Source organism: Malaya genurostris, chromosome 2 (assembly GCF_030247185.1).
Source record: "Malaya genurostris strain Urasoe2022 chromosome 2, Malgen_1.1, whole genome shotgun sequence".
Classification (NCBI taxonomy): Eukaryota; Metazoa; Arthropoda; class Insecta; order Diptera; family Culicidae; genus Malaya; species Malaya genurostris.
This window is the reverse complement of record NC_080571.1, coordinates 20081862-20106173: the sequence shown is the minus strand read 5'-3', so window position 1 is coordinate 20106173 and position 24312 is coordinate 20081862. Positions and strand designations below refer to the sequence as shown.

At 39.0% G+C, this 24312-nt stretch overlaps 3 protein-coding genes across 3 annotated transcripts; 2 read left to right on the top strand and 1 right to left on the bottom strand.

Annotated features, from left to right (window-relative positions):
- Positions 1-4391: 4391 nt before the first annotated feature.
- Positions 4392-6248, top strand: LOC131432417 (uncharacterized). The gene is made up of 2 exons (XM_058598664.1): positions 4392-4532; positions 4713-6248. Exons 1-2 carry the CDS (start codon positions 4528-4530, stop codon positions 5896-5898), a joined length of 1191 nt encoding a protein of 396 aa, XP_058454647.1. The 5' UTR covers positions 4392-4527; the 3' UTR covers positions 5899-6248.
- A 6345-nt stretch (positions 6249-12593) lies between these two features.
- LOC131427106 (uncharacterized) lies at positions 12594-13265 on the bottom strand. The gene has a single exon (XM_058590030.1). It carries the CDS (start codon positions 13263-13265, stop codon positions 12594-12596), a length of 672 nt encoding a protein of 223 aa, XP_058446013.1.
- A 3497-nt stretch (positions 13266-16762) lies between these two features.
- On the top strand, positions 16763-19262 carry LOC131431320 (ESF1 homolog). Its single transcript, XM_058596953.1, has 2 exons — positions 16763-17657; positions 17716-19262. Exons 1-2 carry the CDS (start codon positions 16902-16904, stop codon positions 19213-19215), a joined length of 2256 nt encoding a protein of 751 aa, XP_058452936.1. The 5' UTR covers positions 16763-16901; the 3' UTR covers positions 19216-19262.
- The last annotated feature ends 5050 nt before the right edge of the window (positions 19263-24312 follow it).

Sequence of the window (24312 nt, the reverse complement as noted above, 5' to 3'; positions counted from 1 at the left end):
CATATTGTTTGAAACACTACGTGTACAATAAATTCAATTGTAGAATCGTAGAAACAATAAATTGAATGGTTGGAAATGAAAAAAATCTTATCAAGATACAATCAAATGTATTGTAACCCATATATGTAATTGTGAATCAATTGCCTATGCTGTAAAATCAATGGTTTATTTTTTTACGGGCAGTGCAACAACCGATTCCGAATGAATTTCGCCTACAACCGGTTGATTCGGAAATCAGTCGGAATTGAGTGAGAAGATGCGGACTGAATTGTCAATTTGTCTTCTTCTTCTTCTTTCCCGATTTTGCACGTTTTCGTGCTGACTTTCAGTTTATTTTTAAATGAAAACATTACATAACTGATTATACACATTGAAATCTTCATGTTTTTTGGATATACAGAACTAGTAAATAACCAGTTCTTCTTAGAATTCCAACAGAAACTGTTGAAATTCGCTGAAAATTAACAAAACGACCTACCTTAGTCAGCATCATCCATTCCTCTAGCTGGAGTGTAATGAAATGGATTAAGTCGCCTAAATTTTACACTAACACATTCATAAAATGAGCGAATATTCAATGACATTTATAATGTCACTGTCAATCAGGTTGATCGAGCAGCCAACTCAGGCGAAAATTCTAGCACTGAACCGATCGAGCACTGAAAAATCATGCAGTCGAGTAAGAATTCATTACGCATTCCGTCATTTCGATAATGTGGGGATCAGCTGCTTGCAGGGATGCCTGATTTCATCAAAATATTTGAAAATGAATCGTCACAATAAACTACACATACACTACACTACATTGATAATATATTTAACTTTTTCGCGATGTTGGAAGGTAACCATTTATTTGACTCAACGTTGTTCTTCTAGACTATTTTTTATTGTGTTGGTAGTTTTCACCCGAAATTAAGTGGCGGCAGACCAGAAGCAAGTAAATATTGTTACAAAACGGGTTCGATTTTGTATTGCGTTGGAGGATGAGAAGTAGGCACAATTCTGTATATAGTTTTGGCAATATGTATTAAATCTGTATCCTGCATGAAATTCGCATGGACGTATACAAATCAATACATCACAGGTAATTCTGTATGAATGGCAACTCTGTTGGTAAATGAAAAAAATAAACACAGTCTAGATGACAGACAGGATGTTTTTGATAGGGTAACGTGGCGCCATAATGGCACATGTGAGTACTGTCCCAAATAAAGAAATATTCGAAATGACCGTTAAAATGATTGAAGAATCTAATTTGAGTGTCCTGTCTGTTAGTCTGTGTTACAGCCTTCTGAAAAATCAACCGGGGATTTACATGCTACCAGGTAATTAATTAATTAATTAGGATAGCCCCTAATAAATCGGACCAATATCTTTACGTCCACAGGAATGGTATTTCGAATATAGATTACATTTCCGTTTCATTTTCTCTTAGTGTATAGAAAACGATAAATCGACGTTTCGGGTAATCTAATTGACTAATGTCGTTATGGTCAGACCCGATATTACAATATACCGAATAGGCTGTTAAGTAACGTTACCATACAAAAATAGCAATTTTATAAATTTCGATAAGCTAATTTGTTTTACTCCTTCGGCACGTCAGTGTAGACATGGCACTTCGGTGCAAATAAGTGATTTGGAAATAGTAAATATTTTACGTCTGTTCAGCAGTTTATGTTGAACCATCAGGTGACGTTAGCAGCTCAACATAAACTGTTGACGCAATGATGAGCTGAATGCGAAGCGTAGAAATTAATTTTCTCGGAACATATTTTTTGCGGAAACGATAAAAGAAATGGTTTGTTTATAGTCCATTTTATCATTACTCCCACTCAGTGAAATATCCCCACAGTTATTATCCTCGTGTATGATAAAGAAAAAGAATGTATTCTATCTATTCGACAAACTTAATTTTAGATCCAACGTGTAGATGTAACCCAAGACTCTGAATTGGTCCGGAATATTCATAAATTGAATGCGAGAAACAATGAGTGCAATATTCATATTTAACAATGCGTATGATGGGTCACAATTGTATTTGGTAGGAAAAATAGATGTTATGTTCCATAGAAGATAGAGCTACTTTAATTGTGGATGAAAATAATCTAGGTGGCCTTACGCGAAATAAAACATTTTAACTCGCTCATTTATTATAGTAGGTGGTTAGAGCATCATATAATAGTCATACAAAACTATACTCCAACGATATTAGCCATAGTGGTTTCATGTCAGATGGTTCAGAAGAAGTTCTTTATAATTATTTTAATCACCTGCATTTTTTTGTTATTACAACATATCATGCCCTAGCACAAAATTTGGCTAATCCCTAAATGATACAATCACAGTTTACTAATTTCGCTTAACTTTCAGCGAGCTATGAACTTTTATTTCGATTTATATTCGTTTTCAAATACACTGATTAAAAATCACTGACTGATGTCTTTTGTTTTCACTTAATTTCGCCGCATATGGCTCGACACTTAAATTGCAAGTGTTAATCAATAGTTGCACTATTTATGTACCATTTAATTCCACTATTTCATTGTCATGTTATTACACTTTCACAAAGTCACTACACTTTAATGAAGCCTAACAAACGTTACAATACAGATACGCGTATTTCGGAATGTTATTTACATCCTTCTTCAGTGTATAGGTTTTATAAGTTTGTTTTCCGGTTTTTTAAGTTTGTTATTCCGCTAACAGCTACAGGTGAAAATAGTGAAGTGTTAATCACTTCAAATCTGTTGTAAAAGGAATCATGTTAAAACCTATTAATATCACACTTAAATTTCATCAATCGAACAGTAGATATATTTTAAATGAATTACACTTAATAATCAATTTGCTTGACATTTGCAATTTAATAGTCGGAAAATGCAGAAAAATCTTTATATTGAAATGTCATCAATTATTAGGTTTCAAATAAAATGATAAACATAATTTATTCCATAAAAATAATTAATTCAGGTTAATTAAATTTACAATTTTGTTCTCGCCGATCTACAAAAAAACCTTGCCGTGTATGAACTCAATGATGTTGTTCGACGATCCGTAATTCCATTGCCTGACAAAATTCATGTGTCACATAAATAAAAAAAAACAGCACTTAATAAATTAAACAAAAGCCTCAACAAGCAAGTCTAATTCCTTATCCTTTTGTTGTGACGCGATCGCTAATATTTTCGGTAATACCCCAGCAATAAACGATTATCGATAATTTCAGGCAACGAAACCTGAAATTATCGAGACAAAGATTACGAAGATTTGCGAGGAGAACATGAGACATGTACAGTAACTATTTGAGAAGAAAGTAACCAAAACCAAACAGTCACATGCTAATACGGCTTTTTGGGAATTTCTATGAGTATACTTACTGTTCACAGTCTCTAAAATATGTCGTTCAGTCAGACAATTGAAATTACTTGCACCAATATTCTTCCTGCCATTTTCTTTTTATTTCTATGTTTGATACTTAATGTTGCCGCAATTGTCAGCCAATATGAAGATTATTGAAAAAACATATAATCATCAAGACCGCGACACTTCAAACTGACGTGTTGTCACATTGATCTATGTCATAAAGTTACACACTTTACTCTTAGGCTCAAAGCATTCGATATCAAAATGTCCACACTTAAGATTCAAATGTGATGGCACTCGCAGGTGACATATGACGACACACTTTATATTTATGCGCTAAACTTTTTAAAACAAATGAAATGAACTTGATTTCTGTGTTTGCCTAGATACCAGGCCCGTGCGCAGGGGGGGGGGGTTTGGTGGTTTTAACCCCCCCCCCCCCATGAAGAATTTTTTTTAAATTAAGTTTCATGAACAATGGAGTACTTATTATATTAAAATGCAAATAACTTGACTCCCCCCCCACCCCCACCCCCGCTTCAATGATTTCTGCACACGACCCTGTCAGAATTCGTTTTACATTATCAATATAGTGGATGAGCCGCCTTTTCGCCTTTTGGATACCCCCCTCTCCCCTTGAAACCCCCCCCATGGATGATTCCTGCGCACGGGCCTGCTAGATACATAGAACTTATGTAGAGCAACACTTTTGAAAAATGAGTTGCTTTTTAGCAGTGTACCACAATCTAGCCCTGGTATTTTGATTTTTATACTAGCCAACGATTCGGTGCGGTCAAGATAGAAATCATGAATCAAATATTTTTTGTAAAGAAAATGTGTTATGTATTGTCATGCAATTACTCTGCGTGTACATGCAACGAAAAAGACTTGAATTATTAACAATTTTTCGACATCGTGTTAATGTTTGTTTATTTGAGGGGAATGAAATTGACGATTACCCAAAAATTGCATGGAATCAGCAATTGTTGGCTCCCTCCCTATATGGGAAGCAAATCATGCGCCGCCGTCACCCGCCCGACGCCCGATTGTGGTTGACGAACCAAAAACGTAAAATAAGCGCTGTAATTTGGCATTTTTTTGTGAAAAAGACTTATATTTACTACGTAGTATTCTTGCAAAAGTTTAACAAAACAATTATAAATGAGGTAAGTGTGAAAATATTGATAATTTACATGTGCAGAAAGGAAAGTCAAAAAAAACTTGTTTGCTAACAGTACCAGACTGTCAGTAGTTTGCGGTTTCTCAATGCTGAAATACCACAGATATTCAAACCAGAGCTTTAGTAAATAAGGATTTTTTGTTATTACATCTGAAATCTTTTTTAGCATGATGGATGATCCTGAGCACGTTTTGGATTGCCAATCGAACGACGACGAAAGTATACTGGAATCAAACGTAGAAACTCTATTGGATGAGTCAGTTAGTGACGATATGCCTATAGAGCAGGACGTGGCTGCTGTTCCGCATGAGGATGTTGTAGTAGATGAGACCATAGGTCCAGAAGAGGCAACCAAATCAAATCGGTTTGCAGTACATAAATTGCTCTACCGTGGACAGACTCATGGACCAGAAGTGTGTAGCTGGACTATTCGTAGCGACACACCGGCTCAGTTTCTGCAATATCTATTTGAGCTAATACAACCTCATATCAGAAGGGCTATTGAATTTCAATCACCAAATGAGCCTGTGTGGTCGCAAAAGATGACACCCACTAAAGAAGACCTGCCGATATACGTCGCATTCAAGGATCATATTTCGAAGAGGACGTATCAGGTGAAGGATGTCGAGGAATTTCGATTGCAGGGATGGGCCCACAAAACCATAACGCTCCAGCTTTACATATACTCCAACCACGTTATTTCACGACCCGCATACGAGATAGCTAAGCAACAGCTACTTATAAGTCCGTTAGAAGAAACTATTCCTTCAAAAAAAGTCGTCAGAGAAATAAGCACCGAACAGAAACTGCCAAGTCTGACGAAGCGGTTAGAAAAAATACACCTCCACCGGTTGGTACCGAATACAGTCGACGCATTTGGAAAATGGGCACGATTTATTCTACAGGCACCCATCCGGCAGCAAAGTGAACTTTGCTACGCGCCACCGCCAGATCATTTGCTCCAATACTTCGCCGAACGACAAAACCAGACCTATCAAGCATTAAAAGGGTCAACGCAACGGAAGCGCACTTCCGATGGGCTTGGGTTTGAGGACGAAGTGTACGCTCTTAGGCAGACTGTGACTCAAATCAAAGACTTGGTGGAAACGTTAGATCGTCGGGTGGGGCTGCTCGAGAAAAGGTGTCACGAGTTTCGGAGAATAATGCAAGAAAAACCATGTCCCTCGAAAAGGCCCAAATGGCCTGACGGGAATGAAGCGAACAGCAGTGACGACGAGCCTGTGATTGATGAATCACTTGGTTCGTTTGAAGGACACAATGTCAAAACTGATCCGCTGTTATCTAATGGCAGGTATAAAATCAAGCAGGAGCGGTTTAATCGTGACGCTTAGTCAACTATGTTGTGATATTCGTAATTATTTATTAATAAAAAGGTATAAGTGAGACATTTTCTTGCTTCAATTGACATGTATTCGTTGTGCAGCCGACTCAAAGATATTGACAACCACAGGCAATATTGTTACAAAACTACTGACATGAGGATGAAATTTGAAACCACATACAAACTTGATTTAAGTTAACCTCTGAATCCTACCATAAAAACTAAAAATTTCCCACATTTGAAAACAGCTCCCAACCTCTTCGAATTTGATATTGACTCTTATGTTTTCCCCATAAATATCAAACAAGTACACCACCGAATGTTACTGGATCATTGATGATCAATTTTTTTAACTAAAGGAAATATACAAAAAACAAACAGCAGTACTTTCTTGATGCAAAATTTTCTTAAAATTATCATCTTTGCTTAGTTCAAAGCTTGCCACATGAGCAGCCCAGCGATCGTAGAAGAGTTGGCTGGATTCTTTAAGTGTTGCCTTGGTATTTTCGCCCCTTGCAATGATTATCGACGCTTATTAGCGAAAGGTATAAAAAGTTTTTACACTATTACTAAGCAGCAAACCCTGTCGGCTTAGAGAGAACTCAAATTTCAGCTCGTGTAACAGATCGGCTGAAAAGTTCGTATCGTTTCTATGAGAGGGCGCCACTAGAATTAAATCCATACCATTTTCAGTTAGTACCAACCTTCAAAAGATACGTGTATAAATTTGACAGCTGTCTGATTATTAGTTTGTGAGATATTGCATTTTGAGTGAAGCTACTTTTGTTATTGTGAAAAAAATGGAAAAAAGGAATTTCGTGTGTTGATGAAACACTACTTTTTGATGAAAAAAAGTGCCGCCGATACCAAAAAATGGCTTGATGAGTGTTATCCAGACTCTGTACCGGGCGAAGCAACAATTCGTAAGTGGTTTGCAAAATTTCGTACTGGTCATATGAGCACCGAAGACGATGAACGCAGTGGACGTCCAAAAGAGGCTGTTACCGATGAAAACGTGAAAAAAATCCACAAAATGATTTTCAATGACCGTAAAGTGAAGTTGATCGAGATATCTGACACCCTAAAGATATCAAAGGAACGTGTTGGACATATTATTCACGAATTATTGGATATGAGAAAGCTTTGTGCAAAATGGGTGCCACGTGAGCTCACAATCGATCAAAAACAACAACGAATTGATGATTCTGAGCAGTGTTTGGAGCTGTTATATCGAAATAAAACCGAAACCGATCGTCGATATATAACAATGGACGAAACATGGTTCCATCACTTCACTCCGAAGTCCAATCGACAGTCAGCTGAGTGGACTGCACGCGATGAACCGAACCCAAAGCGTGGAAAGACTCAACAATCGGCCGGTAAGGTTATGGCGTCTGTATTTTGGGATTCGCATGGTATAATTTTCATCGACTACCTTGAAAAGGGAAAAACCATCAACAGTGACTATTATATAGCGTTATTAGAGCGTTTGAAGGACGAAATTTCAAAAAAACGGCCTCGTTTGAAGAAGAAAAAAGTTTTGTTTCATCAAGACAATGCACCGTGTCACAAGTCGATGAAAACCATGCTGAAATTGAACGAATTGGGCTTCGAATCGCTCCCTCATCCACCGTATTCTCCAGATTTGGCCCCCAGTGACTTTTTCCTGTTCTCAGACCTCAAGAGAATGCTCGCTGGTAAAAAACTTAGAAGCAATGAAGAGGTAATCGCTGAAACTGAGGCCTATTTTGAGGCAAAGGACAAACCGTACTACAAAAATGGTATCGAAAAGTTGGAAGATCGCTATAATCGCTGTATCGCCTCTGATGGCAATTATGTTGAATAATAAAAACGAATTTTGGCAAAAAAATGTGTGTTTCTATTAAACGATACGAACTTTTCAGCCGAACTGTTACGCCATCGCACGGTATATCATTGAACATATTATGTCAGTTGTATGGGTGCGCAGTGCTGCTATTTTGGCGCGCACGAATTTGACATATTTCTCCTCTATATTTGTATGTACAAAATTTAATGCGGACTCGTCTGAAGGTGCAATGCTTGCGAAAAAGTATGTCGCTAACAAGATGTTCGTGAAATGTCAGAACTGGATATCTTGATCATATGATGTCTTTGTTAGTATACTGGTTCACGATGGGATATTGTAATCTTGAGTTCGTCTTTGACCTAACCTCATCATATAACTATTTTTCGTTGATAAAACAGAAAAGTTCGTCATCCACAATATTGACACTGTAAAACGAATTCTGAGAACGAAGTATGAATTGTCAAGTTTTTTACAATTTTATATAATAAGTACTCTATTGTTCATGGAACTTAATGTTGAAAATCTTCCATCGTATCCTTATATAAATTTACTTTAATATTTGAACTACACTTACTTCTTTAGGACTGACTGGTTTCATCGAATGTTCACTGTTACCAGACGAATCAGCAAAAAGCAAAGTCTTGGCATTACATTCCTTTTGTAGAATTTGGCCTTCCTGTTTCAACAGACTTCGCAGTCGATTATTAGTGTACAGAATAATTCCATGGGTAGTACTATGGATCCTACTGACACTAAGAATTCTTCCAGGTCGGGGCTCGAACATACAACTGATCAGATAATCATATCAATCAGATACTCTACGAATAGCAGATCATCGTAAACTATACTTCTTTTCTTCAGGATCTAAGGAAAAATAGTGGTCCTGATATTTTTGGTGAAGTGTGATCCCGAGACTAAAAATTTTAAATTTATATCATCTGACTATAGTCAGACGAAGTATTGAAACATACCGTTCCATGGTCTGTAAGGATAGATCCTTGAAGAAAGTTGAATGAGCCGTCTTGTCAGCGTTTTAAAGTAGCACTGTGATGCGAAACTTGCTAGAAAATTGCCTGGAGCACCTATGAATATTGAGTACACATTTCCTTCTTCAACCATAAGTAGTACGATTAGGGATGTCGTAATATCGATCGATTAATCGATCAATCGATTATTAACCCAGATAATCGAGTAATATTTAATCGAATAGCTAAAAACTTATATTCGATTATTGAGCTAATCGAATAATGAATAAAATCCCATAGTAATAATCGAATGAATAATCGAGTAATCGATTAATAACCCAGATAATCGAATAAATAATTTGCGACATCCCTAAGGACGATTCACAATAATTATTATTCTTTTGTAAAAACTGTGGAAATGAGGAGGAACGACCGCACGGAAAAAGGATAATACGCGGTAGCCAAATAATATACACCAATTTAGCGAGCACAAAAGAAAGAACGATTTTTATTGTAGCGATAGAAAACACGCGACCATTTTACTCTGGTGAGAAAAATATACACTGTTAAATATATTCATGTATAACGCATATACTTTCGTGGAGAATAATACGAGGGGTAACCAAATGTCAGGCTATGTCCATTGCCTTTCCACACTCCTCCTCAATGTACAGTAGCCTACAAATTACTGGGTTAAACCGAGTGATTTACAGAATATTACGTGTTTTGTTGCTCCTAACGGTTTTGTCATGATATCAGCTATATTTGAATCCGTTGAACAATACTCCAACTTAACAATCTTATTGCTGCACAACTCTTGAACAAACTTCTGTTTGGTGTCGATATGCTTCGATTTGCGGCTCGGTCTTTCGCATTTAACGAAAGCCAAACACCCCTGATTGTCTTCACGAATCACTGTCGGCATCGTTTGTGATTCACCAAGATCGCTGAGCAGATTTCGTAACCAGATCGCTTCCTGGCAGGCTTCGGTTAGGGCCACGTACTCTGCTTCCATGGATGAGAGAGTTACATTTCGTTGTTTTCGGCTTGCCCATGAAATAAGTGATCCACCATAAAAGAAAACGAATCCCGATGTTGATTGGCGACCAACAGGGTCACCTGCCCAATCTGCGTCAGAAAAACCATTTAATTGTTGTTTCGAATCACCTCCTACTATTAAATTGTAATCACTGGTCTGCTTTAAATAACGAAGCACTCTTTTTGCTGCATTCCAATCACACTAAGCTGGCTCATTAAACTTTTGACTTAGTATGGCTGCGGTATTCGCGATATCTGGTCGAGCGACCACTGCTAGATATAAAAGACCTCCAACTAATCCACGATACTGCGTAGCATTTCCAAAAATTTCGCTAGAGTCATAAGACTTCTGGTAACCAGGATCCATAGGTGACTTAGCTCCTTTGGCTTCAAGCATTCCGTATCTTCGTACCAATTCGTCAATGTATTGCTGATGACAAATCTGAAAAACTCCCTGATACCTTTTTACTTCAAGTCCCAAAAAGTGACGCACAGCTCCCAGATGCGTGAGATCGAATTCCGCCTTCAAACTGTCAAAGATTTTTAATATCTCACTTTCGGAGGATGTTGCAACCAATATATCATCTACGTAAACCAAGAGATATACTTCACCATCACTACCTCTAACGTAAACACATGGATCAACCTGCGACGCCTTGAATCCGAGTTGTAAAAGAACTTCATTGAGACGTCGATTCCAGCATCTTGCTGACTGTCGAAGACCATAGATGCTCTTTTTCAAACTACATACCAATTGTGTTTGACCTTTCTTTTCGTAGCCCGGTGGCTGTTTCATAAAGATTTCCTCGTCAAGTAAACCATGCAGATAAGCAGTCTTCACATCAAAATGATGAACTCGGAGATTCTTGTTTGCTGCTATCGCGAGAAAAACACGTAACGATACATGCCTAGTTACAGGCGCGTATACATCTCAAAAATCGATGCACACTGATTGTAGCCCTGTGCCACTATTCTTGCTTTATGCTTCACTGGTTCTCCCTTCTCATTTCGCTTGAGTTTGAAAACCCATTTAGATCCGACAATTTTTCGACCTTCCGGTAGAGACACTAGTTCCCAAGTTTTATTTCGCCGATGTGCCTCGAACTCCTCATTCATCGCACTACACCATTGCTTGTCTTTCATCGCTTCTTTGAAGTCCTTGGGTTCTTCGAACGCAAAGGATGCTTTCTCGATTACGCAATCCACCACATAATCTTCAAGTCGGCGTGGTGCCACACCACGAGTTGAACGGTCCGATCTTCGAGTGACGATTCGTCTTGCACCTTCAGAGCCAGAAGCTTCGTAAAATTCTTCTGTTTCCGAAATATTCAACGGATCACAATCATCGGATGTATCCTCCTTCTTCGGCAATGCAATTTCCAGCTCCTCTTGCTTTGGTATAGCTTGTCGTTTTTCGCAATTCGTATTATTTGTCAATGGAATTTCTACACCCGAACCATTGCCCAACTCAATAAAACGAGCATCTCGACTGATGATTATAGAATCTGTATCTCTGTCGAGGAAACGGTAACCTTTATGCTCCATAGAATAACCGACAAACACCAATTTCTTCGCCTTGCTTTCCATTTTAACGCGTTTAGTTGCAGGAATATGCACGTATGCATCGCTGCCAAACACACGCAAGTGTCCTAGCTCTGGCTTTCGTCCCCACCACATTTCATAGGGTGTCTTCTCAATTGATCTAGACGGCAATCTATTTTGCAGATATGTTGCTGTAAGCACAGCTTCTCCCCAGTAGCGCTTCTCAAGCCTTGCATCTATTAGCATGCAAGTGGCCATCTCTGTTATGTATCTATTTTTCCGTTCTGCCACGCCGTTTTGCTGGGGTGAATATGGGGTTGAAAACTGTGGTTTTATCCCATGGTTTCGATAAAACTTGCGTAGTTCCTTATTATCGAATTCTCCTCCTCCATCTGAGCGCACGATACGGGGTTTTTGACCAAACGCATTGTCAACCCAATACACGAAGTCTTTCATGTTGTCGGCAGCCTCGGATTTATGTTTAAGCAAATATGTCACGGTGAAACGGCTATAATCGTCTATTATATGCATAACGTAACGATTGCCACTCGGAGTCACATTTTTCATTGGACCACAAAGATCAACATGTACAATATCCAAAATGTGTTGTGATTTTCGTTCAACGATTTCTGGAAAAGGCGCTCGGGCCGATTTTCCCTCCAAACAGGTTTCGCAAATAATTTTTAATCCACAGTCGCTTACCTTGACTCCGTTAGCCAAATCATCTTTTAGAATACGCTCTGTAGCAAACCAATCGCGGTGGCCAAACCTTCTGTACCATTGATGTTGACAATTCTCTCGATGCTGATTTTCGGTCGCTTTCATCGCAGCACCAGCGATTCGCAGTTGATACACACCTTTACTACGAGCACCGGTCACTACAGTATCACCATTTTCGTTGATAATCTTACAATCTTCTTTGTTGAAACACACATTCATGTTATTCTGAGCTAATTTTCCCACGGATATAAGATTTGTTGCAAGACCCGGCACGAATTTGACGTCGTTAATATCGATACGAACCAAATTGTCACAATCGTCATATCCGAACAACTCACCGCGCCCGTCACCGAGAATTTGAGTTTTCTGTCCATCAGCCATCGTGATCCAACCGCCCGCGAACTCATTTAACTCCGAAAAAAAAACGATCTGTCATTTGTCATGTCAGCGCTTGCTCCACTATCTATTATCCATGGCTGGGAGTTAGTACCGACCGTAAACACAACGTGTTTCACCTCACTGTGAGCCGCTTTTGCTTTTCCACTTTCTTCCTTTTTATCATCCTTCGAAGTAGTGTTTTCATTTTTCACAGATTCCTTGTATTTTCTGCAATTACGCCGCAGATGTCCCGGCTTTTTTGCAAAAATGACACGTACGCGCTTCTTTCTTGACCACTGTTCGCATTGCTTTTTCCGAATTAGAGTTGCACCCACGTCTATCGCGTTCTAAACGCCGACCATATTCATCTGCCAATTTCGCTTTCACCACTTCTAATGTAACGTCATCATCTGGTCGGCTGTCTAAAGCCGACACCAGGCTATCGAACGATGTAGGAAGGCTGCGTAATAACATACACACCTTAGTATCTTTATCTAGCTCCATTCCGGCTGATTCCAAACGATCGAATAAATCTTCGATAACGAGCAAGTGCTCTTCCAAATTTCCACCTTCAACTAGATTGATTGCACACAACTTTTTGAGAAGCGAAACTCGCACAGACCGCGAAGTTTTCGCATGATAATCACGAAGAGCAACGAATGCATCTCTTGCATGAACACATCTTTTTACAAGAGGTAATTGGCTATCTTCCAGTAGCAGCACAATAGTTGCCTTTGCTTTCCGATCATCACTTAACCACTGTTCGTCGCGTTCTTCTTCTTCCGGTAAATCATCTGACACTACACTCCATAAATTTTCACGGTACAAAAGCATCTCTAACCGCACTTTCCACGTTTGCCAGTTTGTTCCCGAAAGCTTTGGAATAGCAAATTTTGCGTCGGACATGATGCAACACGTTCACTTTCTTTTCTTCTCCTCCTGGAGGAAAGTCTACTCTCACTATTTGAGTTCTTCCAATGTCTTCACCCTTACTGGGGCGGAACACCGTACATTACGCTTGCACCGAACAATCACTTTTTCCGGAATCCTGGGCCCATAACCTGTGGAAATGAGGAGGAACGACCGCACGGAAAAAGGATAATACGCGGTAGCCAAATAATATACACCAATTTAGCGAGCACAAAAGAAAGAACGATTTTTATTGTAGCGATAGAAAACACGCGACCATTTTACTCTGGTGTAGAGATGGGCAATTCGCTCCTGAGCTGTTCCAGTGAATCGAATCATTGAAGTGAGCTGACAGCTCACAGCTCTTTTCAAAAGAACCGCAGCTCATCAGCTCACTCATTTGCTACCCAGTTCACTGCATTATGACGAAGAGAACACGCTACGAGCTGATCGGATCTTCGGCTCTTTAAGAGATTCAATTTAGTCGACATCAATTAAAGATAAACTAATTCGCATTGCATTCATTGCATCATTGCAAATCAATGATTCAATTTCGATCATGGATTTGAAAGAAAACCAGTGCATAAGAAAAACGGCGCACAAAATGATCCTTAAGTTCAAACTAAAAGAGCTGATGAGCTGATACATCGAATCGATTCACTTTAGTGAGCTGATCGGTTCGGAGCTGTTCACCAAAATGAGCTGTTTTGCACGCCTCTACTCTGGTGAGAAAAATATACACTGTTAAATATATTCATGTATAACGCATATACTTTCGTGGAGAATAATACGAGGGGTAACCAAATGTCAGGCTATGTCCATTGCCTTTCCACAAAAACAAACTCCATAAAGCACTATTCACACCTTTCCGTTCCGGTTCAGTTCCGTGACGGTCCAGCGAAAGTGCCTTCAGTGCGCCGTCAGTGATTTTTTTTTGTCGGAATTCTTCCGTGTCACTTCCGTTCCAAGTTTTCATGACTTTCACTAAATATAATCAGCATGCGTTCCATATGAAAAATCTAATAGATATTAAAATTATATAGGGTTAGGTTATATGGACTTTTCGCTTAACTTTTTTTTATAGGCCTATATGCGTACAAGCTTTACGTGGCCGATTGAGCCGATTTTATGAATAAATTTTTTTTTTGAGTTGGATCTCGTTGTCACCATTTTGCTAGGGGGAGAGGAGCTTCCATTTCCCTCCTGCGAGGATTGAGGGGCACTTCGTTCGTGGTTTGTCTCGTCAACCATTGCCGCATCGATGGTATTGTTGTCGATTTCCGTCTTCTTTTCATTGCTAGTTGCTGTAGATGCGCCTTGTTGTACATTGGTTGCAGTTGCTGGTTGGTTGGAGGGTAAGTTGTTAACTGCAGCTGGTGTACTTTGTTCTATAGGGGATACTGATGGTTTCGTTGAAGGGGATGCTTCATTGTTGTTGATGGCTGTCACAGGTGTACTGGGGTTGTTTGGGGTTGGTGTGAAGGAAGCACCGTTGTCCTTTGGTGTGGTTGTCTTCTTGTCCAGTTTATCACATGGCTTACCGTAGTGAACAGCTTTTTGGCAATATTGACATGTGGCCTTCTGATTGTCATAGGTAACAAGTGATTTGCATGGAATTCTTGTATCTTGATCGAAAATCACATAAGAAGGTATAGCCTTCTTCAAGTGTATGTGTAATAAACGTACGCCATTTAGCATACCGGCGGTCCCAACTAACAAAACGTTCGGATAAAAGAGACTGCTTTGGCTTAAGCAGCTCTCAGCATTCTAAGCAGCCCATTTTTAAGTAATTATCCACACTTGAAAGTTCGCGCGACGCAGCGGAACGAACTTCTAAGCTGCTTCTAGAATACATTGTTCAGCTTCTATGCAGCGAAAAAGTTCACGCGGAACTTGTTCTGTACTTTCAATTGCTAAAAGTACCACGTGCACTCTTAAGCAGCGAGAAAGTTCACGCGGAACTTGATCTGTACTTCCAAGTTCTCAAAAGTTCCGCGTGTACTTTTAAGTAGCAAGAAAGTGGACTTTTTAAGTAATTGTGGAACTTCTGCTTTCTTGGGTTCGTTTGGTTCACTCGTTTCGAGGTCGTTCTATTGTTTACTACACAATACTGTACTTGGTTTCTTTTGTCCCGAACGTAAGCGGTTTTGTTTTATCGACTGACTTGGATGAGATATGAAAGCGAACTGGATTCGCCTAACTTGTACATGCTTAATTTCATAAAGGTTTTGAAGAAGTAAAATTTATTGAAATATCGCAAATTTAGATATCATGTACAATTCCATTAAAGGTCATAGGTTATCATATGACTTTCACGATATTTCATCTGTGTAAGATTCATATGACACTTCTAATGAATATAAAACATGTAACAAGTAAGATTTCATTGGGTTTGCATATATATTGTATCCGATATTGTTATGAATTTCATTATGGTAATTAAAAAAGCCGCTAATACACTGAAGATGAATATAAATTGTATTTGAAATACGTATATGTGATGTGACGTTCATTATACATGATTTATAGTGTTGTGAGATACATAGTGAATTTGTATAGTGACCAGTGCAGTAAAACTTCATTAAATTCAATTGAAACTGAATGTGGAACACATTGACGATCTCTCTAATGCAGTAAACTTCACTCTCTGACACACACAATGTTTGCTGACGGCCCGAACGGGCAGCATTCAGTTCATCACTCGTTTCTCTTTCGAGGCTCAGTTTAACTACCATCAGTTGATCTCTTAAAGTAACAAAATATCTCTTTCAATAGTGTGAGAGCGGCCTTCAAATTAGGTTCATGTAAACATTCGAATTGGTTCAATATAATAGATGAAAGACAAACCAGATAGCTGAAATATCAATCACAGAATACACATAAATTAACTGTTTCCTCCTTCAGTTTTCATTTTTAATACTTTACTCCATTTATAATTCTATTCGTTCGAACCTGCTTACTACCAAGAGCGAAGACAATGGAGGAGCTGCACTACTTGGCACTCGAAACTGAACAAGCAAAACTTCAAATGACTAGGTACGATTATTCAACTGACGATTAATTCCGGGAGCTTCACTTGAAAATGGCAGCAAAAGTCAAATGAATTAGTAAGGATATGCTGACGGTCAGCGACCATAAATTTCATTTTCATCTTATATTATTCGATTGAAAATGAAATTTTACCGCACTGATAGTGACGTGATATACTTACAACAGAATTAAATGGTGATATTAAAAAATTTATCCTTGTAAAATCATTCTGTTCAAACACTCAAACGAAAAGATAATAATTATGGTAACGTTTATTTAAATTTTACGTACATTTTTAATAAAGATTATAAGTATTCATATAACTTTTATGAAATACAATCCGCATTCGATTCATATGACAAATCTTATGAATATAAGTAAGATTTTCGTTTCAGTGCAGTCAAATTAGTTTCCTACCCCACGAATTGTGCGAACGTCAAAATAAATTTAAATTCAGATTTCAATTCAGATGTGAAATGCATGCTGGTTTGTTTTGGTTGTGCATTACAATCCGTGAACATTGATTCGTTGAAGGAAAAAAATCTAACTGGTGAAACGAACTGGACCGATTGTTGATATTTTCGTTTATTATTATTCACTATTATGGCGAAAACTAAAAAACAGAAACCACTATCCACTGCTCCTGATAGTGGCAAGTCGATCAGCTCAAAGGGCAACCGACAGCACCATTCGCAGATCTGGAGCGACGAACGGTTTGTTCATCTGGTGAATGATCCTCGTTTCAAAGGAATCCCTCGTACGGAGAAGAAGGTCAAAATCGACAAGCGTTTCCAGTCCATGTTCGACGATGAACGGTTTAACGTGAAGCATACGGTGGACAAATACGGCCGAAAAGTGAAACAGAGCTCAAGTGATGAACTTCGGAAATACTACGAGCTGGAAACTTCGGATGGAGAGATTAACGATGATGATAAACAGGGATCTGGAAAAGATAAGGATAACTCAGATTCGAAGGAAGATACCGGTGAGTCGGATGATGGGCAAAGTGGCACCGATTCCGAGGCCCCTGAGTTGGACGACGAGGAAAAGGCGTTGGGCATGTCCGATAAGATAAAATCCCGACTGGAAGATTTGGAAATCGATTACGCAAGGGGAGAGGGGGCTATTGCTTCGGATAGTAGTTCTTCCGACGATGATTCTGAGGATGACGAACTTGCGGATGATGAGGTTTTTATTGACCATGTTTGGGGTGAGTTGGATGCCGATGCTGAAAGGACGGATGAATCCACGAGAAGATTGGCGCTTTGTAATGTTGATTGGGATAGAATTCGGGCCGTGGACATCATGGTTATGTTGAATTCGTTCCTCCCACGTGGTTCCATAATTTTGAAAGTTACTGTAAATTACTGTTCATATTTTCGATTGAATTTTTAATTAGTTCCGGTCGTATTTTTAGATATATCCATCGGAGTTCGGTAAAGAACGAATGAAGGAAGAAGAAGAACGGGGTCCACAGGAGCTAACTGGTGGTAGAAATGCCGATTCTGATGAATCTGAAGCTAGTGAAGACGAAGATGAAACCAAGCAAAGACAAATCGAACTGCTCCGAGAGTATCAACTGAACCGACTCAAATACTATTACGCCGTTGTTGAGTGTGACAGTGTTGAAACGGCAGATAAACTGTACAAAGAGTGCGATGGGGTTGAGTACGAGAGTACGGCCAACAAAATTGATCTTCGTTTTATCCCAGATGAAATGGAATTTGAAGATGAACCAAAAGAAAGCTGCAGTGAATTACCGGAGATTGGTAAATACGAACCAAGGATTTTCACAACGACTGCACTCAATCAGGCAAAGGTTGAATTGACCTGGGACGAGAATGATGTTGAGCGTAAAGAGTTTAACGAGAAAATTCGAGCTGGCAAAATTAATGAGGTATCGAATTTGGATTTGCAGAAGTATGTCGCCTGCAGTAGCAGTGAGGACGACGATGAAGCCGAAAATCAGTCCGAGAATGATCAAGTAGAAGAGGAAATGGTGAATGGAAAGTTGAAAAAATCTAAAAAACAAGATATGATTTCCAGATATAAAGCTCTACTGGGTGACCTTCAGGAACAGGAAGAAATCGCCAAAAATGAAAAAGTTGAAATGGAATTCACTTGGAAAGTGGACGATGATGGTAATGACAAAAATGATTCCGAGAATGAGTCTGACTCGAAAGCAGTAAAGCAGAATTCGGATGGTGTAAATCCGTTCGAGAAATTGTTAGAAAAAGCAAAAGAAAAAAAGAAACGCAGGAAGGAGTTAAAAAAGAAGAAAAAACGAGGCGAACTGAACAGTGACGGCGAAGTGAAAGAAGAAAGTTCCGATGAAGATCTACCGTACGGCGTAGATCTTAACGATCCGTTTTTTGCAACTGCATTCGACGAGAAGGAGTTCGATTTGAAAAAGTCCAACAAAAAGGATAAAAAAAGAAACGTTCTCGAGCAGGATGTTGAAAACGAAGCAGAAATAGCCCGCAAGCGAGCTGAACTCGAGCTGATTATAGACGAAACGGAAGATGATAAAAGTCATTTCAATTTGAAAAGTATTCAGGAGCAGCAAATAGACCTAAAGTCTGTTTCGAAGTCGAAACGCAAACGCATTCTCAAAAAATCAAAGAAACAGATTGAACAACGTCAACGGAGCTCGACCGTAGATGATTTCGCGTTGAATCTGGATGACGATCGTTTCAAAGCGGTATATGAAAAAGCAGAGTACAATATCGATCCTACGAACCCTTTGTACAAGAAAACAAATGCGATGGAAATGCTAATACAAGAAAAACTAAAAAAGAGGCCTTTGAAGGACAATGACGTTCCGACTGCGGATGATGTGAAAGAAATAAAGAAAGTAAAAAAAGATATCAGTACCAGTTTACTTGTAAAGAGTATCAAACGAAAAATTGGTAAATGATAAGGATATGTTACGTGAAAGAATTGTAATAAAGTTCTGACTGTGAATGTGTATGTTGTAAATTTGGGGTTACTGATGGCGATTTGGTGACAAATAGAATGAAATGCATGTTTGGGAAACCTTCCATAAATCAGGGTTTCTTGAAAGTGTGATTTTGTCATAATAAGACTCAAACATTTTTAATTTCATTGCGGCTTAGTATCTTTATTTTCAATTTTAAATATAACCTGTACCAACATAAAAATGTTTTCAGAAGATTAAGTTTTCTCTTCACTCAATCACCCCGATTCTGTATTTCGTTCGAATTGAATTGTTTCGATCGAATACGAAATTTTGCAATCTGTAGCTCGAACGAGTTCGAGTTTTCCATACAAAAGCATCGCTCGATCGAATTACAGAATGCAAATTTTTACATTCGTTTGACAAAATCCAATTTGATCGAAATACAGAATAGGGGTGAATATATGCCATTTGCATTTATGACCGCTTCTAGACGACGCCTAAAGCTTTTGCAGACCTTGGCAATATAATCTGATGACATTTCTCTCCAATGCTTTGTTATGGAGGTGCGTAGAGAGATCAAATTAAGTGAGGATGTTCACATACACGTGCTTCAATATTCGCCCATATACTGAACTCTAGATTTTAGGTTTAGGCAGACTCTGTCAGCTTGGAGCGAAATCAATTTTCAAGTCGACAACGCCATCGCACGGCATCACATTGAACGAATCTTGTCAATTGTATGGGCGCGCAGTGCTGCTATTTTGGCGCGCACGAATTTGACATTTCTCTCCCCTACACTCAAATGAAAATTCACGTTCGATTCACTTGAAAAATCACGTAGAATGGTTTCAAATGTCAAATTGGATATTTTACGTGACGAAAATGAATGTTATACGAACATCCCCTAAAATGAATAGAGTCATCACATAAGGTTTACGTGAATTGACCAAACGTCAAACAATCTACGTGAATTTCCAGTGTGAAAAACTCGATTTTGAAAATGGCGAGCAGTGGCCCTCGAAGTGTAAGTAGTGTAAATATTTGCGGGAAAAGTTATTTAATTACAATTTTTTACTCCACCGACCGGACCATTGCAGTATGAAAGTTTCCATGTGTTCAACTGGACCGAGTGCCTGCGTGAGTCCGGAAGTTTCCCCGTTCCTGCCGAATGCTTCAAACAGGTCGTCGGTATGAAGCTAGAGACACTGGAACCATGTAATGCGACTTCAACCTGCATCGGTAGTGTTGTGGGAGTTCTTGGATCTCGACTTCGGCTTCGGTTGGATGGCAGTGACAACATAAACGATTTCTGGAGGCTTGTCGATTTGAGATTATCACGACGTTATTAGTTGCTTTTTAGGCCATTGGAATTATATGACAATTTTCTGAAATAAATATTTTATATTTCATGGCATTTTTCATTTCATAGATTTATATCAAAATCTGGAATCTCCCTTTTGACTCCAACCAATATAAAAAATAGTAGTTTTCTGCTATCTAAATTTGATATGAACTGATAGATAAATGTGATATGAACAGTACATTACATTTTACCTATGAAACACGTAACTTTTACTGGATTATGCATTAAACAGCTTTTAAATGCCAGTCCATTAAAACCTACGTGAAAAGTAGGGTGGAAAATATTTACATAACTTTTCACGTAACTATAATATGATTATTATTTTGAGTGTACTTTTATGTACGAGATTCGATGCGGACTCGCCTGAGGGCGCCATGATCGCAAAAAAGGATGTTGCCAAAGATTTGTTCGGGGAATGTGAGAGCTGGATACGACAACTGGCTTGTAAGACCAGCGTCCTATGCACTGAACCGCCAACCCGGGACTTTTTTGAGAGCTGGATATCTTGTTAATATGATGTCTTTGGTTTGAGTCAGACGAGCTAAGTGGCCACATCTCTTTGGACCAGAATTGTGGCATGTTGTCCCTCAACCACATTAGTGTTATCTTCGACGTGTGGGCAGAGGCCCCGTCTTGTTGGAACACAACATTTACATTCTTGTCGTAGGTAGATGTAATCCTTATAGCTTCCTGATTCCTTCACTCAAAATAATAATCATATTATAGTTACGTGAAAAGTTATGTGAATATTTTCCACCCTACTTTTCACGTAGGTTTTAATGGACTGGCATTTAAAAGCTGTGTAATGCATAATCCAGTAATAGTTACGTGTTTCACAGGTAAAATGTAAAGTACTGTTAATATCACATTTATCTATCAGTTCATATACAATTTAGATACCAGAAAATTACTATTTTATATATTGGTTGAAGTCAAAAGGGAGATTTCAGATTTTTATATAAATCTATGAAATGAAAAATGCCATGAAATATAAAACATTTATTTCAGAAAATTGTCATATAATTCCAATGGCCTAAAAAGCAACTAATAACGTCGTGATAATCTCAAATCGATAAGCCTCCAGAAATCGTTTATGTTGTCACTGCCATCCAACCGAAACCGAAGTCGAGATCCAAGAAATCCCACAACACTACCGATGCATGTTGAAGTCGCATTACATGGTTCCAGTGTCTCTAGCTTTATACCGACGGCCTGTTTGAAGCATTCGGCAGGAGCGGGTAAACTTCCGGACTCACGCAGACACTCGGTCCAGTTGAACACATGGAAACTTTCATACTGGTATGGTCCGGTCGATGGAGTAAAAAATTGTAATTAAATAACTTTTCTCGCAAATATTTAAACTACTTACACTTCGAGGGCCACTGCTCGCCATTTTCAAAATCGAGTTTTTCACACTGGAAATTGTGAATAATAGACTTTACTTTGTAAACGGAATCACCCAGAGTGAATCACTTCTTACCTGTGCAGCCGTCCGTGATGCAATGAATGAATGGTTGATGATTCGATTGACCTAATGCCATCGTCCCCACTACAGTTGTCATGGCATACTATGCGTGAATTATTATAAACTCATCTGTACCCACACATCTACCCTCTTCTTAAAAAAAATATATTGTCACTGCAGCACTAACCTGAAATTCGCCGCATAGAACCGCGCAGCGAGAATTTTTAACGATTTCAGTTAAACCGTAATATAATGTGGTGGCTTTGGTACAAAAACCCTATCACGTGATACCTTTTTTAATGGCCTATAAAAAAGTCAGTCAAACCTATAAAAATTGCTGGGCTGGTTATCAGTACATTCTACATAGTGGATTAGTTTTTTTTTGATGCCAAGTCCTAAAAAAAATAAAATATAGTCCTTCCGGAATAGAAAATCTGGCAAAAGATCCGGTTTGTTAGTGTCTATCGAAATGAAAAAAATCTTACATATATTCAGATAAATATTGAGCATAGGCAGCTCTGTTCTGTTTTTGTTATTTCTCGGTTAATTTTTCAAATGATTCAATTGATTTAATATTCGTAAATTAGTTCCAAACTAATCGATTACATGTTACTTGATTATCTGGATTAATTGCTTACTCGATATTACGACATCCCCAATTTTGTCGTCTACTTTCGATCGTCGTCTCTACCGTTTATCGTTTTTTTTGCAATTATGATTAAATAACTCTAACTTTAAAAAGTGCAACAAAGCTGAATCGCTTCGACAGCCAACCGATCGGGAATATATTCCACCATTCGCTATGTTTTTTCGTTTAGTTATCATGTATGATTAATCAGGTGTGCGCAATCTGAAGATTCACTTTGAATAGCGTGATTATTAAAATCAGCTTTTTTCATTTTGCGCGCCCACGTGGCTAGTTTTTCTTGTCCGCGACGTTTACAGTCCGCTTACTCAATTATTTCCTGGTCCGCTTCCAATGCGCGATCTTCTTTGTCCGCTTTAAATGCGCGACCTACCTGGTCCGCTTCCAATGCGCGACCTACCTGGTCCGCTTCAAATGCGCGACCCAGTGTTGGTGATTGCCGAAAATTTCACAGAAGCTGCTATATTGCTATCTATATTGTATACAACATTTTCAATCCGGTAGAAGATGCTACAAGAACTCGAGTCTCTCAATGCATGAACCGCGAGAGAATTTTTCTACATTCCTTCGCTCCACTTCATACTCTGAGTATTTCTCGGCCCTTAAAAAAAATTGCAGTCTGATAATGATCGCCGTTGTGTGGAATTTACCAAGAGAGAATCGCAAGTTGACAATTATCGCAGAAAATCGAATCGATGATTCGGCTTGATGATTCTCATACTAGGTTGCAATATTTCAAAACCCTTGTGTGGAGCATTCACATATATTTGCATAGACACAACTTTACAAAGATTATATGCACATAGTTAGAATAAGCGGCAATAGTAAAATGAGTCTATCGCAATTATCAACTGCCTGTATAGAATCGGATCGCGAAACGAGAATAAGCAACCGTTTGTTGCTTCAGAGAGGATCCCCACAGCAGCGTGATAACCTTTGATTCTCAGAAATGTCATCGAGAGAAATTCGCTCTCGCACTGGTGTCGATTCTATGTTAAATGAGCCATGGCGGGTTTTTTGTTGTTGCGATGATTTCCAACTCTCTTTGATGGCACTGATTCAATCGGTGAAGAGTGGCCAGCGAACGTTCTTTGATACGATAAAAGCAATCCTTGGCTCGACCTACTTGGTCCGCTTCCAATGCGCGACCTTCCTGGTCCGCTTCCAATGCGCGACCTTCCTGGTCCGCTTCCAATGCGCGACCTACCTGGTCCGCTTCAAATGCGCGACCTACTTGGTCCGCTTCCAATGCGCGACCTTCCTGGTCCGCTTCCAATGCGCGACCTTCCTGGTCCGCTTCCAATGCGCGACCTACCTGGTCCGCTTCCAATGCGCGACCATATTGATCCGCTTTTCTAATAATTTAATGTTACGCAATCTCTCGTCGGCTATTTCTTTTCTGCCGAATATCTATACATATTTTGCGATCTGGGTGATTCCGTTGATGTTGAATAACTGAAATAACTCCTGGCAGGATCGCCATTGTGAATAATAGACTTTACTTTGTAAACGGAATCACCCAGAGTGAATCACTTCTTACCTGTGCAGCCGTCCGTGATGCAATGAATGAATGGTTGATGATTCGATTGACCTAATGCCATCGTCCCCACTACAGTTGTC

Bases quoted from the DNA above. Each gene is read 5' to 3' on its own strand.
- LOC131427106 (XM_058590030.1), bottom strand. From the start codon at position 13,265: ATGTCCGACGCAAAATTTGCTATTCCAAAGCTTTCGGGAACAAACTGG.
- LOC131431320 (XM_058596953.1), top strand. From the start codon at position 16,902: ATGGCGAAAACTAAAAAACAGAAACCACTATCCACTGCTCCTGATAGT. The intron at 17,658-17,715 runs GTAAATTACTGT...TCGTATTTTTAG, and splicing joins CCATAATTTTGAAAGTTACT to ATATATCCATCGGAGTTCGG.